Here is an 18042-nt window from a genome sequence, read left to right on the forward strand (position 1 = left end):
TGTGTTTTTATTTCCGTCATATTTTTATTTTTCTCAGTTACCTGAATTCATCAGAGAAGAAACACAATTCCTTGGCCTGAATTTGTCAGCCTGCAGAGTCTTGAGTGTACAAAATGGAACAGTGCAGAAATGTCTTCATTCTAATTAAGCCAGTTGCAGTGACGAGAAGACAAATTCCTGTACCTTGCTTGCAAATGTGAGTTATTTTCTTCTTTAAGGACAGCAACTTAAACCAGCCAGTGCCTGCACTGCACCGACTACAGGTGCCTGTACAGCTAAGGCAGGAATGTTGCACTTTCTGGGAAGGCTGGTTCAGGTTTGTCCAGGGAATTGTTTCCTTATGGACTAAAGACCTCCTCCTTCTCCGCGGTTTTCCATCTTTCATGGCTTAACCGAGACGGCTGCAGCATTTTGAGGTTAATACCCGGACGGAATCTTTCTAAAGAGGCCTCTGGAAGTGCCTGCGTGTTCCCGGTCCCCAGGGCTGGCAGCAAACCGCGTTCTGGCCGCGGGAGGACGGGCGGCCACGGTTCAAACCCTGCCCGCCTGTCCCGGCCTTGGGCAGCGCGGCCGCGGCTCCGCCGCGCTCCCCTCGGCCCGCCCCGGCCCTTCCCCGCTGCCCGGGAGCGGCGGCCGAGCGGAGCCGCGCTCACGGCGAGGCCCAGGGCGGCAGCGGAGCTCCGTCAGCGCCGGGCGGAGCCGCCGCCGCGCCTGTCGGGGGGCGGGCACGGGGCGGGCGCGGGGCGGAGGAGGTGGAAGCCGCGAGGCCGCGGAGGTACCGTCCCTGAGGGCGTGTGGGCACAGCCGGCGTGCGGCGGGCGGGCCGCGGGCCGGGCATGGAGCGGTGGGTCGGGGCCGCCGCGGGCTGGGATTCGCTGTGGGGAGCCGGCTGGGGCCGATGGCCGTGCTGGGAGCTCCTGGCCGCCTGCGCCGTCATCGGCGCCGTGGGCTGGCTGCTGAGGCTGCGGGACAGGAGGCCGGGCGGCCGCCGAGCGGCGGCGGCCGCCATCTCCTCCCCGACCCCCATCGCGTCCCCGGCTTCCCGCTCCGCCCCGGCGCCGCTCGCCGCGGGGAGCCAGCGCTGCGGCGGGAGCCGCCCAGGTGAGAGACTCGGGGGAGGCCCGGGGGGTGGCGCTGCCCCTCTCCCCGCGGGAGGGCCGGGAGCGGGCACCGGGCCCCTCCTGAGGAGGCCGCGCGGCCCTTCCCGCCTCCTGCGCGGGCCCCGCCGGGCCCGGCCCCGCGCCCCGTTCCCGTCCCGCTTTGTCACGGCCGGGCCCCGCCGTCTCCGGGTTCCGCCCGCCCCGCCCCGGCCCTGCTCCCGCGGCCCCTCCCGCGCCCTGCCTGCCCGGTCTGGGGCTAGACATAGGTGTACGTTTCTCCTCCCTGAGAAAGTGCCCCTTTTTCTTTCCCTTTCTTCCTTTCCCGTGGCTTATTTCAAGTTTGTTTAGCAGTTCCCTTTCAGCCACGTAGCTCATAACTGGTGGCTCATTTGCCCACAGGCAGTACAGACAAATCACCCCATCGCGAAGCCACGGTTGCTCTAATATATGCAAATCCTGTCAGTCGAATACAGCCAAAGACAGGATGTGGCTCTCCATTCCTGCCTCGGGAAAAAAACAAAAAACAAAACTAAAAAATACAATCCATCCAAAAAGAGCAGTTTTCTTAAATTACTCATTTATTGAATATAATGAGAGTAGTAGAGTAGAATAATACTGCCATCCTTAGAAGTCAGTCGTTCTTTCTGTCATGGGTTTAGTCTAATTTTTTTATTGGAAACAGGTTCTGCTGTTTCATACTGATCCAATGAAACAAGGGAAAATACAATTATTGTCTGTTCTTCCAGGTTTTGATTGATTTGGAAGAACCCTTGAACATGTGGTTCTTGTGAGAGCAGTTATTCATATTTACAAAGGTAACTTGTAAGGTCTTATGTGCTGAACTAGAGGAGGTAACCTCAGTGTTGGCTGTGCTCTGGATCGTTTGTAGTTATATAATACATTTTATGGTTCAAATAATCTCATTTTGCACCTGCACATAACAAATGGTTGAAGGATTGTCTCAAAACAAGCAGTTGCTGTTTCTCAGGTTTGCAAGTCATACATTTTGTTTTGGACAGATTAAAATAAGTAAAGAAATTAAAAACTAATAATGCTTTATCTAAGTTAGCTGAAATCTTATTGTAAGAACATAAACGGAATTTGTGAGAGTTCTGTGTTGTCATTCCAACAATATTTCCTATTTCCACACCAAACACACTGTAGAAAGTTCTTCATACTAACAGCAGATCTTAAACCTGATTCTTCACTGCTGGTCTGCTTTGCCATCTCCTTTTGGTTTAGTTGTGCCAGAGTTGTAATAGACCCACAAACTAAGTAAATTTCTTTTAAAAAAAATAATTATTTTTTTAAACAGACAAAATTTTGAGCACTAGGTTTTAGGTACCAGGTTCTGTCAAAACATAAGAGAGCAGAGAAATCACTCCCTCACAGCATTTTTTTGCTTATCCACAAGGCAGGAAGGATTTTTGCATGTTCCTGTCTACTCTCTATACATGAATTATACATATGTACAGGTCTGCTCTTCTGCAGAATGATTGTGCTAGTTCTGAACCCTAAAAATAGGAGCATTTCTCAGTAAATTCTTTAAAGGCATTATGTTGACTGCTTAAAGTGTTTCCATTGAGCTGTTTTTGCAATGAACTTTTTTCACCCCTGAGTTTTCATCTTTCTTGTGATTTTATAGTTATGCAGTCTCAAAAGGAAAATCCTTAGAATAGCAAGGTTGGATATTTTAATTGACCTTAAGAGCACATCCCTTGATTAAAACACACTGGTATCAAGTTTTATTAAAAAAAAAAAAAAAGTATTAAGAATTGAAAACAAGTGAGGATCTTTCACATCTGTTATTGTACTCTTGTGGGCAAGTCGGATAATAGAAACAGTGAGGTTGCTTGGAGGCTCAGGAATCACAAGGGAGCTACAATACTTTGGGGAAGTGGCTCAGCAGCATCAGCTGTGGCTCTGCTGCTGTTTGGTGGGTTTTTTCACTTGGAAATACTCTCATTTCCCATTGTTTCAGCGAGGTTCCAGTTAATACTTGTGTAATGTTCAGGGACTGAGGTTATGTTGTTCTCTAACCACAGATGTTCAAAATACGATATTCATAAAAAAAGAGACAGCTCTCAAAGGAAATGTCCCTCTAAGGAAACAACCCTCAAACTCACATGACTGTTGACTTTTAATATTTGAAGGACTATTCAAGTTTGGCATTGAGTACATTTTTGTAGCATTTCCTAATTTTAGGAATGTGTTTGTTCTGACCAAGATTGCAGTGAAACATAACGTGGTGCTGTATTGATTGCTCCTGAAAACTACAAAAACTGTGTGCATTTGGGTTTTTTAATATATGAAAAGTAGTCTCAAGTTTCATTAAGTGAGGATGAAACCTAAAATTGAAAATAAAGTACTAGAATGGCCATACCCCCCTGTCCATAGCAGTACAAGCCTCATGAAATGGCTCAGCAGTGCAGGAAGGGGCAGGGTAAGGTGGGAGTGAAGGCAAGCTGAGGGAATAGCACAGCTGAATCATTTCTGTCTGGAGCTTGCCTTCCAGAGCAGTGTGTGTCAGGAGAGGCACAGCCTGTGTACAGGTACATGGTTACTGTACCTGATGAAATAATCTGAAAGCTTCTTACATTCTTGAGCTGCCCAAATCTTGTATTTTTCAGTTGTTCAGAGCAAGGCATGTGTGTTGGCATCAGCTTGGTTTTAGTATCTTCTCGCTGACCAGTGTGGAAGCTGTCAGTGTGGATTGCATGGAGGGATGTGAGCTGGGGGAATTGTGTCATAGCAGAGAGAAGGATGTTCCTTTGGAAACGGAGAAATTCTCCCAGCTTCTGTTTTTTGTTGAAGAGGGAGATCTGAAAAGATCAGTTGTTTGTGCCTTCTGGCTGTTTGCTCTCAAAACAGGCCTGGGAAACAACACGTTGTGTACATATTTCCAGCCTTGCATCACAGCCAGAGAAAGCCTGCCCTTAGACTTCTGTCAGCCAGAAAGTCCTAAGGAAATACTAGAAATAGTTCTGTGCCTTTAGCTGGAGGTGCAGCCCCTTTTCTTGGGGCTGACTGGTGCTCGTGTCCTTGTATTGCATTGCACAAATAGATTGTCCCTTTCTTGTCTGGAATCAAATAATTTCTCAGCCTGTCATAAATTTTAAGGATTAAATGCTCTAGATTGAATTTTCACTCTAGAAGAAATTGAAAAAAGGACTACCAAGAATAAAATGTAAGCTGTAAATATTCTTTTAAGTAGTTGAGAGAGGGGGAAATAAACTTGGTGTAGGTCTGGTTACTTAAAAACATTGAATTGAAAAACATTTTGTCTTCTCTGCACTGCAAGGATCTCTTCAGAATCCCAAGAAATTGCTAAGAGGCACTTTTTTCCTTGGCTTTAATACACCATTTAAGTAGCAAAAGAAAAGTTGTGGTTTTATTTTCTTTTCTGCCTTTCCTGTAGGTGAAATAACAATGGATACTATATTATCCCGATTAAAGAAGCTCAGCCATGATGAGCTTAGAGAAGAGGTTGTGAGAGCAGGACTGAAATGTGGGCCCATTACTGCAACTACAAGGTTTATTTTTGAAAAAAAATTGGCTCAGGCCCTGCTGGAGCAGCAAGGAGCATTGGAGGAGGAAGGGTCTGCTCTGTCAGAGGAGGCTGCTGGAAATGTCCCCGTGAATCACAACGGCCATGGAGGCGCTTCTGAGGAGGTAGACTTTGGGTACTGTGTGGGTCTGAACCCTCCAGAAGAAGATGCTGTGACACTCACAAACTGTTCAGCTCCAGCCTGTGGTGCTAATTCACAAATCACTGCTCAGACATCATCCAGAGATCCTCCGATATTCTATGGTGTTTGCCCAGTTTATGATGACATATTGGCAAGGAATGGTAAATACTCAATTCTCTTATTTCTAGTGATAGGCGTTTTAGTCATGTCTGAGTAGAATTCTTTTATTTAGCAGGTGTTCTGAACACCACTGCATTAGTATTGTAAGCATTGCTTGAAGTACTTATTTGTTCCTGTAAATAGTATTTATTTGATCTTCTAAGGCAAAGAAACGTAAGACATCCCAGGTGTTTGCCATTACATTTCAACACATGAGGGTCCCCTACCCTGTGTAACTCAGATGAAGAAAATTATTGCTTATTGCTACTCTTGGACCCATCCTGTGCCTCTGATCTCTCTCAAGAATAAAAAGTAATCCTGTAAATAAGCAATCAAAAAACTGTTTTTACTGTCATCAGTTGAAGCTTAAATGATCTCTTCTAAAAGTTTTCATATCTTCCTTTCTGTTCCTGGCAGTAGAGTGGAGCACAGGATCATTTCCACTGAGACAGAAGTAAAAATTCTTACAAAGAAAAAGTACATTAAGATATCCTTATTTGAACAATATCATTCAAAGGATAAGAAGAAGGATTTGTTCATTATCTAAGATTCTCTGTAGAGACCTTAAAAGTTGTGGATCAATTAGAAAGTTGGTCTTTCTGAACAAGACAGCATCAAAAGTAATGCAGGGTGAATGAGCTCTGAGCTTGCTGTTCCATCTGGAAGTGAAATGCTTTGTTGAAGTGGTCCATCCATTTTAATGATTGATGGGAATGGCAGAGCCCTGTACAGGGATCACCTGACATGACCTGGAGTGTGTGGGACGCTCCTACTCAGTTTCCAAGAGACAAGATTTAAAAGGACTTTTTAGCTTTATGCCATGTTTGGAAGAGAAACAATCTGAGACCAAAGCTGCAATGACAGTCTAAGAATGCTGTAATCTGTGTCTAGGAATTGAAATTGGAGATTATGGAAACAATGTAACTTTGGTGGTTCTTTGTTGCAGAGAGAATACATGTATATGAAGATAGGAAGGAAGCTCTCCAGGCTGTTAAGATGATTAAGGGCTCCCGTTTTAAAGCTTTTACAAACAGAGAGGATGCTGAGAAATTTGCTAAAGGAATCTGTGATTATTTCCCATCTCCAGGCAAGTCCTCTTTATGTTTGTCTCCAGTGAAAATGGGATCATTTAATAGAGGTAAGTGGGGAACTTAATTTCTGTACAGTAAATGCAATAGACAGTGTTGTTTGTTTTTTTTTTTGTGAGAGAAAAAGCAACAGCTGCCTTACCAAATACTAATAACAGAAAAAATTGAAAGGGTGAAGGACTGAATAAATTGAAGTTTAAAAAAACTTTAATTTTAAGTGTAGAAATGTCTAAAATGTGGAAAAAGTTTTAAATGTAAATTACCATTGCTGCTCTTGTAAATATGAAATGTAGGTAATGGTCTGCATGGATACCTTGCTTAGTATTCCATGGTCATATTTGTTAGAATTCGATTTTACTCGTGGACTTCAGGATTTTCAGGTTTAGTAAGACGCTGATAAAATTGCACAGTATATTAAAACTGTACTCAATTCTTCAGTAAATTTGTAAGTTCATAAATAAAATACTAAGCACTGATCATATTTCACAGTGTTCCCAGTTGCTGGATTAAAGTGATTTATGAGTCACAGAACTGCAAAAGCAATTTTAATACCAGAAAATTGTTGTTTTTTGCTGAATTTTGCTTTTAAGTTCAGATGGGAGCAGCCTGGTAATTACCAGTCCCTGTTAAAGTCCAAAGCAGTTTTACAAGATGATTAATCATTTTCCTCTCCCTCCCTATTACTAATTTTTACTGTATTTAAATATCTTGTTACTGAGTTCAGTTTCCTTACTCCTGTATATTAAAGATGCCAAATTAATACATGGTTTACATTAAAAGCATAATTTTCATGGCCTGGGTGCAAATGTTGTTACTGGAAAGAATGCATCTAGAAAGGAGTGATTTGTGTTTTGATAGATGGCTTGTGCTCCCCTGAGAGCGACACTGTGAATAAGGAGAGAGCCAACAGCTACAAAAGCCCACGGACTCAAGATCTCACAGCTAAGCTTCGGAAAGCTGTTGAGAAAGGAGACACAGCAACGTTTTCTGACCTAATTTGGAGTAACCCTCGTTACCTGATTGGGTCAGGAGACAACCCAACGATCGTACAGGTAAAAAACTGGCAACAAAACAGGAAAATCCAGGTTCTGGGTTAGTGATGTAGCTTTTGGGGCCTGAAAGCAGAAGTGGAAGGAATGATGTTTCCTGCTCCTCCTTCAAGACACCTTGTCCCACCCAGTGCAGGGTTTCTCTGTTCATTGACAGCAGCTGGGACACTTCTCTGGAAGTCACCCTGAGAGCCCCCTGTGCTCCTGCAGAGCTTAAGGAACTGAGTGTGCAGTTCTTCAGGGGAGGAGTAGTTGTATTCAGTAGTGCAAGAATAGTCTTGTCTTCTTATTCTTTGGTCTCCTCCAAGTAATTGCAATCTTTTTTAAAGCAGACTAAATTTAAGGACCAGGGCAGGGCCTAGGCTGTAATTATGTGTTCCTACAGCATTGCTTACCTAAGCACCCCTATTAAATTCCAAAACAGTGTATAAGGTGTCAGTTAGCAAACACCGACAATCTTATTTCAACTTGTATCAGACCAGCTTTGTGAAGTTGCTGACATTTCTTACATAATAGAGCAAAGCAGCTGAATTTTTTATATCTATACCCATTTTCCTGCTCTTTTCTAAACTGAACTTCCTACCTTCATTTGTTGTGTAATATCTTAATTACCTTTTTTGCCACATTCTTTCCTTAAATAAGGGTACTAGCTGAGTGTAAGAATAATTTAATTAATTATAAGAATAATATGGGTGCAAAGATAAGTCTTTACAAAAATATCCACGTGAGACTCAGTGTAGGAACCCATGTATTTTCCTAGTTAAATCAGTTACATCTCTGGGTGTAAGAAAGCTGTTTAGATTGAGGTTCATTCTAATATTGGTCTGTTTTTCCAGGAAGGGTGTAGGTACAATGTCATGCATGTTGCTGCCAAGGAGAATCAGCCTGCTATCTGCCAGTTATTGCTGGACACTCTGGAAAATCCAGAATTTATGCGGTTGATGTACCCGGACGATAACGATGTCATGTTGAAGAAACGCATCCAATATATTGTTGATCTTTACTTGAACACTCCAGATAAAATGGTAAGATTTGGGGGTGTTACCTCATTATTATTATTATTATTATTATTATTATTATTATTATTATTATTATTATCTGGAAGGGGATAAGGATGTGCAAGGGACACTGAAAGAGAACAGAAGGGGAGCTCTCCATGAGTTCTGTGGGTTTTGGTAGTCATTATTCTGCACTGTTGTGGGAAAAGATTTGTTAAGAGCCCAGATAATTAGTCATGACCTGTATTTACTTTCCTCAGTCTCAAAATGAAATGTGTGGTATTGACTATCATCATTCTAAGTGCATGTGAATTTTTCCTTTTTTCCCACTGCAGTGGTTTGATACTCCATTGCATTTTGCCTGCAAGTTTGGGAATTTGGATGTGGTTAACGTGCTTACCTCACACCCAGCCATAGTAAAAAATCCAAGAAACAAATATGATCAAACTCCAGCAGAAGTAAGTCTCTCCATGTCCACAGCAAACCCAGAAATGTTATCCAAATCTGCATTTTTCATACTCAGACATTACTGACTACCATAGATAGAAGGCTTGTAGTAAGGTGCTAGTGTCATAATTAAAGAATAAATTCTGTATAACATTAAAAATACTTTATGCTGATTGTGTCTGTGGAAAGGTTTTAGAATTTATGGAGTTGCATGTATTTTAGTTGGTCTACTATGAATTTAAAAGTACTGGGTGAGATGGGTAGGGGCCAATAATGTGATTTCTCAGGAAGAAAACACATTGCAGTTGATTTGAAAGTGAGGTTCTTGTGCTGCACTAACAACCAAAATTATATTAACAGGTAGTGTGTGAAAGAAGCAAGAATAAATCTGCAGAACTGAAAGAAAAGATAAGAGAGTACTTGAAAGGTCTGTATGCAGAGTGTTGTATTATATCAGGCATTTTGGTATTTTGGCTCTTTGCTGTCTTCTGTAGCATTTCAGTTCATAAATGATGTTGCTGTGCAGTGCTCTGATGAACTGAGGTAAACTGTAAAACTGAGCAGGGACAGAAAACTTTTTGTCTTTTAAGTGACAGTCAGAACTCTTAATGTATGGATCACAAGGTTGCCCTCATGACTCTGCAATGTAGTAAAGAATGTAAGCAGAGTGTTCAGTCTAAAAGAAACAAAACCCCTTTACAGGGCAAGAAGTGTATCTCTCATGCTGGGGAGTCCTGCAATTTTGTAATTTCTTTGACACAAAACTTTCTCTGTTTTGACATGTATATGTTTAGGAATTTGCGAAAGGAGTTTGTGAAATTTGTTAAAGAGCCTGAGGGAAGGGCTCTGTGGTTCATTGGAGGTGTTCTTGTGTATGAAAGAGGAGGGAACCTGCACTAAAATGTGATTTGTAACCACTGAAGCAGTGAGTTTGAATTACAAATAGTTATACTAAGGAAGTAAAGTCACATGGTTCAGTGTACAGGTGTCCAGGAAAAGCAGCAGGCTGATGCAACATAAACTGAGTGAGAAAGCTTTGTGTGATTTATTTTAGGTCGCTATTATGTCCCACTCCTGAGGGCAGAGGACAATTCCTCAGCTCCGGTCATTGGGGCGCCGTGGTCGCCCGACCAGACAGACGATGGCCCCCAGAGAACTTGGCCTAAGTACCCTGGCAGCCCCAAGGACCCTGTGCTGTCCATCAGAGCTTTTGCAGGCCCCATGAGCCCCTCAAAGGTAAGGAGAGAACTTCCTGTGACTCCATGCCCGTGCTTCTCCTTCTTATGAATAAAGAGGATCCCCACAGGGTTCCTTGTGTGGTGTAGCTGGCTCCTGGTACAGATTGTGGCTCTTTCTTTGGTGAGGAGAGCAACCTTCCTCCATGGAGAAGCACAGAAACTTGTGAATATTTTTTTTATTTCTGGAAACAGGAACGTAGTATAAATAAGAGGAGTGGAAGTTTAGTCAAAAATTGTTTCCATTTTCCTCTTGGAATCTATTCAAAGAGCACCTTTGGCAAACCTTTCATTTCTTACAGATAATTGCTGTACCTTTCTAACCTGAAGCAAAGCCTTTCAAGGCAGCTATGAATAAGTTTTAAAAACCTTAACTGTATCTTTATGTCATTTCTAGAAGCTGCCAATGGATTTTAGAAGCAGTTTAACCTCTGCTTGAATTAACATTAATATATTTTTCCAAATGGAAAAACTGACAACCAAGTAGTAGGTGTTGGGATGCTTTGGGAAATGTATTGACTGTATAGTGGAAAAGCAAAATCTTTAGTTTTCAGAAGGAATACTTAGATACCTGTTAAATGTATTCCAAACTCAGAGGTGTTTATTTGACTCATATATTTAATGTGAACATGCTGTAAGTACGACAGCTTTAGAAGCAGTGAATAAATAGAGTGAAGGACTTGGTGTCATCTGTTGGTTGCATTCTTTAAGACTGAGTTCTACCAAAATGCTTAATGCATTTTCTCCTAAATGTTCTTGATTGATTTTCTGTTCAGCTGACAGAAATTTAAATATCATTTATACTCTGAAAAATATTTTCTAGGGTGTAAATAGTTCATAGTTTTGATTGCTGACAAGTATTTTTAATATCTGAATGTAATTCTTAGTCATCTTTGTGATCTTTGTCATATGAAGTCAAGAAGTGCAGGATTTTGCAAAAAATTTTCCTTGAGGCATTCCAACGTCAAAATAGACAGCAAGAATTTATTCTAATAATTGTAGCAAATCTGTGCATATAAAAATATCCTCTCTGTGTCCTAGAAAACAATGACCAGGTAGCATTTGTAATTAAATAGAGTGATATGGCAAAATCCCAAGATACTTCTGTTTCCTGCTGCACACATATTAAAACCAGGCAGATGTGGTGTCTGTGCAGTCGATTTTCAGATGGTTGTACATTATGGTCTTTCTCTTTCATGAGCAGTTAAGAGATCAAAATAACCACCAGTACTGAAAGAAGTAACTTTAGATCCAGTGTGAGATCTTTCATAGCTGGAGTTGAGCAGCACTTGTGGACAACAAACAGCTGAACATCTTCTAGACCTGTAGGTAGACGTGTAGCCAGCACTGCACAGCCAGTTTATTCTGTGGGGTGGGTAGTTTTTGAATTTCTTTCTGTTTTTTAAAGGCTGAAGAATTTCGCAGGCTGTGGAAGACTCCACCTCGAGAGAGAGCTGGCTTCTTTCACAATGTCAGGAAATCTGATCTGGAGAGAGGTGTTGAAAGAGTTGGAAGGTATCTAAAAGACTGTCAATATAAAAAATTAATAATAGAGCATGTAAAAGCAAACGACTCTGCTGAGAGTACAGTTATTACTTACTGCACAATATCTTGGGGCAAAAGCTACTGCAGAAATGTTTAATGAAGTATCTTGCAGTTGGATTTCTACTGTATTTTTGTGTAAAGAAGATAGTTAAAATGTGAGACCTGGCTTTCTTAGCTTTGGCAATAAAGATATTTTAGCTACTGTTGATGGTATATATGGAATGCTTTTCACAGACATGTACTTGCCTCATTTGTCAGATCCAAAATTATGCATAGCCTGTTTGTTCTCTGAAAGTGAGGGATTGTTAAAGGGAACAGAATTAACAGATCCTAATACAAATGTGCTGCTTTATAAAAGCTGTGTGTTTGTGGTGTGTCCTTGCAGTTAAAATACCTTCTATCAGCAACATATGGAAAACAATACTTGGTTAAAAGCTGACTGCATTTCATTCTTTAAAATAATCCCTCACTTCCTCCTCCCTCTCCCATTCCCAAATAGAAAAAGCTGGTGAATGCAGTATCAGTGGGATTCTTCTCTATCTGATGTCTAGATACAGTCAGCTTAAAAATAGCGATGTATATGCTGCTAACTGTAAAAATAGTAGATGAAATGTGAAAAATGCTCTAGAACAAATGAGGTAATAACTTTGATTGCTAAGGATGTGTCTGTGCTTTTGCAGACTGTTGATTGTTGTGAGATTGTGTTGCCTGTTTGTGCTCCTGTTCATAGATGTTAAAATGTGATCAGAAAAGTTATTGTCAAACTAATACTTATGTCTTCACAAATGATTCGTTTTATTTTATTTATTGCAGGGAGTTAGCTCATGAACTGGGGTTCCCGTGGGTTGAATACTGGGAATTTCTGGGCTGTTTTGTTGATCTGTCTTCCCAGGAGGGGCTGAGAAAATTAGAAGAGTACCTGAGTCATCGTGAAATGAGCGAAAAGGCTCAGCTAGAAACAGGGGAAAATGAAACCTGCAATCGATATAAAACTCCACATCCCTCTGGTAAGAAAAGGGCAAGTGCTGCAAACAATTGGCTGTACCTGGGGAGAAGAGGGACAGAAAAAGCTTGGTGCCCAGGTGAAGCAGCATTCACCTGTTCTCGCTGCTATTATTCATCTGTTATCCAGACAGTCTGATTACAGCATCAAAAAAGGATCCAACAACACTGTGAATGTAGAAGTACAATCTTTATCTTTCATGTGAAGTACTTCATTTATAGAGTGTAGCCCCCAAATGAAATCCCTGTAAGAAAACCTCTATCTTCTGTATGTTTTCACTCAGAGCATTTGGGCATTCATCTTTAAGTATGGAATTTTGTAATCCACAGATATGGAATAAATATCATCTTAAAAATAAAAGAATAGTTTTTTAGGACTGTGAGCATGGAAAGACACAAGAAGCAAAACCCAGGAAAGCTTTTATATACCTTAGACCACTGCTTGCCCCATGTACACATTGCATTTGTAGCTTTAGTCAGATTTGTTCATGCTGTTAAATAAAAGCAGAGAGGTCTTCAGGAAACAGAATAAGGAATAAAAGTTGTGTATTTGTTCCTAGCTTATGTACTTGACATTCTGTTTAAAGTCTTCCTATGTGTTGCTCTTGTTGAAATTGTTTACAGGTAAAAGTAAAAAGTTCTGCAATTCCATTTCTGTTGGAGCATTTTTGGATGAGGATGATGATGACATGAGCTTAGAAGAAATTAAAAACAGACAAAATGCAGCACGAAATATCAGCCCCTCTCTGGTGTCCAAGGAGCCCAGCATTGGTGCCATTGGAGATGCTGAGTGTGATATCCTGTCCATGGAGTGTGCAGGAAACATCATAGAGACCTCAGCTCACCCTCGGCACTATGAGAAGGGAGCTGCTGCCAGCAAAAATGGCTTTTGCAGTCCTGTGTCCAGTGAAAGGACAGGTGAGAGAAAGCAGCTGCATGATGGGTCAGAATGCCTCATGTCACCCGTTTCCAATTTGATGTCAGAATTTGAAAGCCTGTCATTCCGAGAACAAGAGGTTGCTGGAGTATCTCATAAAATCACTGAAAAAACTGAGAATGAGGGAATTCTGGACAAGACCTGCTCTGCAGTGTCACTGGCAAGTTCTTCTGAGCCAAGTGTTACAGGAAAACATGGAGAGACCAAGTTAAGGACAGACCACAGAATATTATTAGAAAAGGAGAGAGTGTCCAGAGAATCTGGAATTCAGACTAATGAGGCACAACACCGTCAAGAACTTTCTTCCCAGAAGTTTATTTTGAAGACTTCACCCACAAATGACAATTTAAAGTTATTCCTTCTTGGGTAAGAATTGCCTTTTTTAAACTTTTACATGGACTGGTAATCTCTTTGCTTGATAAAATCTCTATATAAAATTAAGTGTTTTGGAATCGGGATGTTTTATTGCCTGAACAAATACATGGTTCTCTTTTCATCTAGTACCTTTTCCATTCTAGGGAGCAGCCCTCGAAGCTGGATGGTGATGTCTTAGCAGCTATAGAAGGAGCAGAGATTGATCCCCAGAAATTCCCAATGATTTACAAATGGAAACATGCAGTGCAATCCTGCTCGTTATCTGACAGGCAAAGGTATTGCTGCAAACTCAGTCATAAGAGTTGAAATACATTTTTATCAGGTCAGCTTGTATAGCAGAATTTCAGGCCTTGTTGCCCCCCAAATCCATATTTTGAATATTTTCCAAAGTTAATCACCAAAGCCTTTTTGACTGGTGTCTATTGATAAGGAGTTTCCTGGTGCTGCAGTCATGTTCTTTCCATTGCACTGCTGTTCCAAGTAGCCTGAGCATGTCTTCACAGACAAATCAGACATGACTGTTTTCCACTTGGTCAGTGTCTCACTTGGCTGTTTTGGTACTTGGATCCTTCACTGGACTCAGTGACGGTTGTGCTGTTGGTTTGTAATTCATCCCTATTGTTGATGCAGTGCAGGAATATTGTGTTTGTTGCCTTGTGGTGCTTAGGTTGTGCCGAGGGAAATTAAGATGAATTTAGTATCTTTAGGCATCTTTTTATTAGTGTTTTTATTTTTACCCTTCATTACCACAGTCCAAAGGAATTGTTCATCTGAAAGATGGTGTGTGTATTCACGGCCATTTTGAAAGAAATGATGTCCTACTGACTGGGGCAACACATCTATATAGAATATTTTGTGCTCTTCCTGTTCCTTCTATTCTTCCAGACCTATCTCTTACCAGATAGGATTTTTCTCAGCTGGTGCATTGGTTCTGAGATCTAAAGTGATCCTGAGTTAAAGTGCTGCTCCCATTATTGCAATTTCCTTTAAAAAGTGTGCAATGGCTTCTGGTTTCTTTCAGTTGGCCAAGTCCAGCACTGAAGGCAAGATTCCGTTCCCAGTCCATGGCTGCTGGCCTTCCAAACGCTTCAGTGTGTCCTGGTTCAGGAAGGAACAGTCCCATACCAGGAAGTCCAGGCAAACACGGCAGCGCTGCCTCCTTCCCTCCGGAGCCTGGGAGCCCTGGGCGCTACAGCCCTGCCTCTGTCCTGCGCTACTTTGCAGAGCCTCCTGCCCACTAAAATAGAGCTCATCATCCTGGGACTTCAGTTCTGTTATCATTGTTAGAGTGGAGGAAAAACTACAATGTTACTAAGGTGACATGAGGTTTGTACTTGGCTATTTATTTTTCCTCAATTGAGGACAACTGTATGTTTAAAAAATGGAATATATGTCTTAATGCCATATACAAGGTAGATTATTGCTGGTGATAAGCAAGAAGTTTGTGACAGTGCAGTTGTCCAGTAGCTGAATTTAACCCTTGTTGCCAGTACCACAGTGGGCTGAACTGTCCCTCAGCAGTGGTGGTATTTGCTATCACTGCTTATCCTCATTGTAATGAACACACAACCCTCAACTGCCTTTCTTGACTTTGCAAAGTCAAGGACATGCATCATCAGCAAATAGAACACGGGAGAGGAGATTGATGGCAGGAAGTGAAACGTTCTCCTGCTTGCCAGGGGGAAAAGCCTAAAACATGCCTGGGAATGCAAGGACAACTTTGCAGTGTGGAGTAGGGATGTGAAACCCTGTGCAGAAGCAGAGGGTGTTTCCAGCAAGCTGGGCTGGGCAGTTGGTACCCACACCCATCCTCACCTGTCCATGTGTGTGTGCACAGATTTACAGACACACATCTACTGAGTGCTTTAGAAACAGGGCACTGTAGAAACTATTGGGATCCCTCTAAGTGGTAGTGGGGAGATTTAAGGAAAACTTAAAATTTAGCTGGTTATTTTTTCCCCAGAGAAGCTGTTAACACTAGCCTGTTCGAATAGTTGTTACACAAAAGCACATGAGCAATAATCTCAGCAAATTTACCAGCAAGATACCTTACCTTAATAGTCTAGTTTGTAATATATTAGCATGGTAGCCAGTGGCCCAGGAGGTGGCTGTTTCCCAGCTGTAAAGAGAGAGGACTAAGGACAAAATATTTTTATGAAATCTGAGCTTTTACTGTATCTCTAGTGTTGATGTAGTAATGAGTTTTTGTTACAGCAGTCAATAATTTTATTCTGCAGCCTTCTGTAAGAATGACTTGTTTTGACAGTGTGATGCTGAGAATAAGAAAGCTTTTCAAAACTCCAGAGATTTTCCATGTCAAGCCTAGTGCTTGTAATGTTGCATGAAAAGCTTCCAGAAACAGCTCTCTAGGTTAAAAAAAAAAAGAAAAAAAAAAAAGACCTATCTACTGTTAAAAGATAAATGTGATCAGAAAATGAAGCTCTGCAGGGCTGTGCTGGTGAGAAGGGATGGATTAGGATGGGCTGGTGCCACAGTCAGTGTGAGCTCGGAGCCACCTGGCAGGGCTGGGAGGGAAAGGCACCAAGTTCAGCAAACACAGGGGAGAGGCAGGAGGGGCTGGCACAGCCTCCCCCGGGGTCCCACCCCACCGGGGCCATTCCCGAGCCCGGGGCTGGCCGGGCTGCTCACACGGCAGTGACTGTCCTACACACTGTGCACCCTCACACGTTCGTGATTGGTACAAACCTAAACACTGCACTTAATGCTTTTGCAAGCTCAGTAGTGCCTTTTGTAATATATTTTTTTAATTAAAGTTTTTGTTCTTTTAGAAGTTTTTTAAAAAAAGTGGCATCCACTTACTATGGGCAGATAAAATACAGTTTTTCTCTGGGCTCTCTGAACAGGATGTCTTTTAATGTCTCTAAGTTGAATTATTTGGTGCGATAGCTCTCCAGGGGGGGAGAGACTCCTCTTTTAGAAATTATTTGTTTAAAAAAAAAACAAAAAAACTTATTTTTTGCTTTTGCTAAAATTATGCCTAGTTCCATGGAACTAGACATTAGGAAGTTACTTCAGATAAATGCCTCTCATTCAGTCATATTCCAGACAAGTACCAGGGGCCTGGGGGGGTGTCATACTTTAGGAAACACGTATTAGAAAAAACCCAGAACTAAAACCATAGCTTTCTGTTACCAAGTATATTAACTGACTTTTTTCATAAGGGTTTTTTGTTGCTTCTTTTTTTTTTTTTTAATGTAGCAGGCTTCATGGTCTCAAAATATTTTAAGGTCCCACATACCCAGTTTTGTTCCAAAAGGCTTGAGATTGGATTTTTTTTTTTTTTCTGGTTCACTGGGTTTTAAAAATAATTTAATGTAAATTACATCTTTATCTTTCTTGAGAAATTGATCAGGTGAGGTAATTGCCTAATACCATGCTAGAGACAAACTGGCAGCAGCATTGCCTTTTGCTACGAGTTTGTTACTGAGCCAGGAGACTGATACTAACACTCTAGTTCTTTGTCCTTTTTACCTTTATTATGCTTTGCTTTATTTTTTTTAATATTTAAATGTATGTTACTGGTATGTACATGTAGCCAGACACCCCCTACACCCACCCCTCCACCCACCCACCCAACACACCCTTGCTTTTCACTTTGTAATGTTGTTTTGGTTCAGTCAGAAGAGTATTTTTTTTATCTGTGTTAAATAATGTGCATTAGTCCAGTTGTACTGCACTTAAGAGGTCATTTTTCTAACAATGCGTTACTTCAGCTATGACAAAAATAACAATTTATGTAGCAATTTGATCATTTGTGATTTTGTGGAGAAAGCCCTTCAACATTGAGCCTGTGGAGACACTTAAAATCAGAGTGATAGTGCTTGAATTGTGTTTTCTTGGCCAAAAGTTCACTTTTAAAGGTGAAAAAATTAGTTGTGTTTTTGCTGGTTGTTTTTTAATTAGCAAAGTGTCATGTTAAAAATACAGAAGTATCCCACTTTCTATTAAAATCAAATGAATAGCTAAAAGTGTCACCCTGTGTTCAGTATGGGATGTGGGGAGAAGGAGCTGGGCATGGCAGGGCAACTCACTGGTTTGTCCAGGCCTCGCTCATACAGTACCTACAGCTTTTGTGTGTATGCACAGTGACAATGGACTACACCACCAAAGACTTAAAAGAAGACTCTTAGAGTGTTGAAGAGACAGGAACTCAGACTATGGTAAAAAAGACATAATTTTAAATTTCACACTTTCCACCCCCACCTTAAGTGTCACCAAAATTATTGTTAATTTCTGTACCTATGCAAAAAGGTGTTGTGTTATCTGGCTGCCCAGCAAGAGCTTGTTCACTGAAGAAGGGGATGTTGTGTGAGAGGGCACATGGGCACAAACACACAAAAAAAGCACAGAATTTTAATCTTACAGGTGCTGGTGCTCCTGTTCCTTGCTGCAGTTAG

At 41.5% G+C, this 18042-nt stretch overlaps 1 protein-coding gene across 5 annotated transcripts; it reads left to right on the top strand.

Moving 5' to 3' along the window:
* Window positions 1-112: 112 nt before the first annotated feature.
* Window positions 113-17613, top strand: ANKLE2 (ankyrin repeat and LEM domain containing 2). 5 transcript variants are annotated; one of them, XM_015643969.1, is made up of 13 exons: window positions 113-196; window positions 4519-4950; window positions 5895-6086; window positions 6895-7088; window positions 7922-8110; window positions 8419-8541; window positions 8891-8957; window positions 9585-9766; window positions 11174-11280; window positions 12124-12317; window positions 12937-13615; window positions 13768-13899; window positions 14646-14865. In XM_015643969.1, exons 2-13 carry the CDS (start codon window positions 4530-4532, stop codon window positions 14863-14865), a joined length of 2700 nt encoding a protein of 899 aa, XP_015499455.1. In that variant the 5' UTR covers window positions 113-196; window positions 4519-4529. The 5 variants fall into 5 exon arrangements, with proteins under 5 accessions (XP_015499455.1, XP_015499454.1, XP_015499452.1 ...); XM_015643968.3 differs by lacking the exon at window positions 113-196 and adding an exon at window positions 751-775; XM_015643966.3 differs by lacking the exon at window positions 113-196 and adding an exon at window positions 810-1101 and having other exon boundaries at window positions 5895-6035; window positions 14646-17613.
* The last annotated feature ends 429 nt before the right edge of the window (window positions 17614-18042 follow it).

Source organism: Parus major, chromosome 15 (genome assembly GCF_001522545.3).
Source record: "Parus major isolate Abel chromosome 15, Parus_major1.1, whole genome shotgun sequence".
In the NCBI taxonomy this organism is placed as follows: domain Eukaryota; kingdom Metazoa; phylum Chordata; class Aves; order Passeriformes; family Paridae; genus Parus; species Parus major.

What these genes read in the sequence shown, in the direction of transcription:
- ANKLE2 (XM_015643965.3), top strand. Translation starts at nt 837, where the DNA reads ATGGAGCGGTGGGTCGGGGCCGCCGCGGGCTGGGATTCGCTGTGGGGA. An exon ending in TGACATATTGGCAAGGAATG is followed by an intron (nt 4,951 to 5,894) that starts GTAAATACTCAA and finishes TCTTTGTTGCAG; the next exon opens with AGAGAATACATGTATATGAA. An exon ending in AATGGGATCATTTAATAGAG is followed by an intron (nt 6,087 to 6,894) that starts GTAAGTGGGGAA and finishes GTGTTTTGATAG; the next exon opens with ATGGCTTGTGCTCCCCTGAG.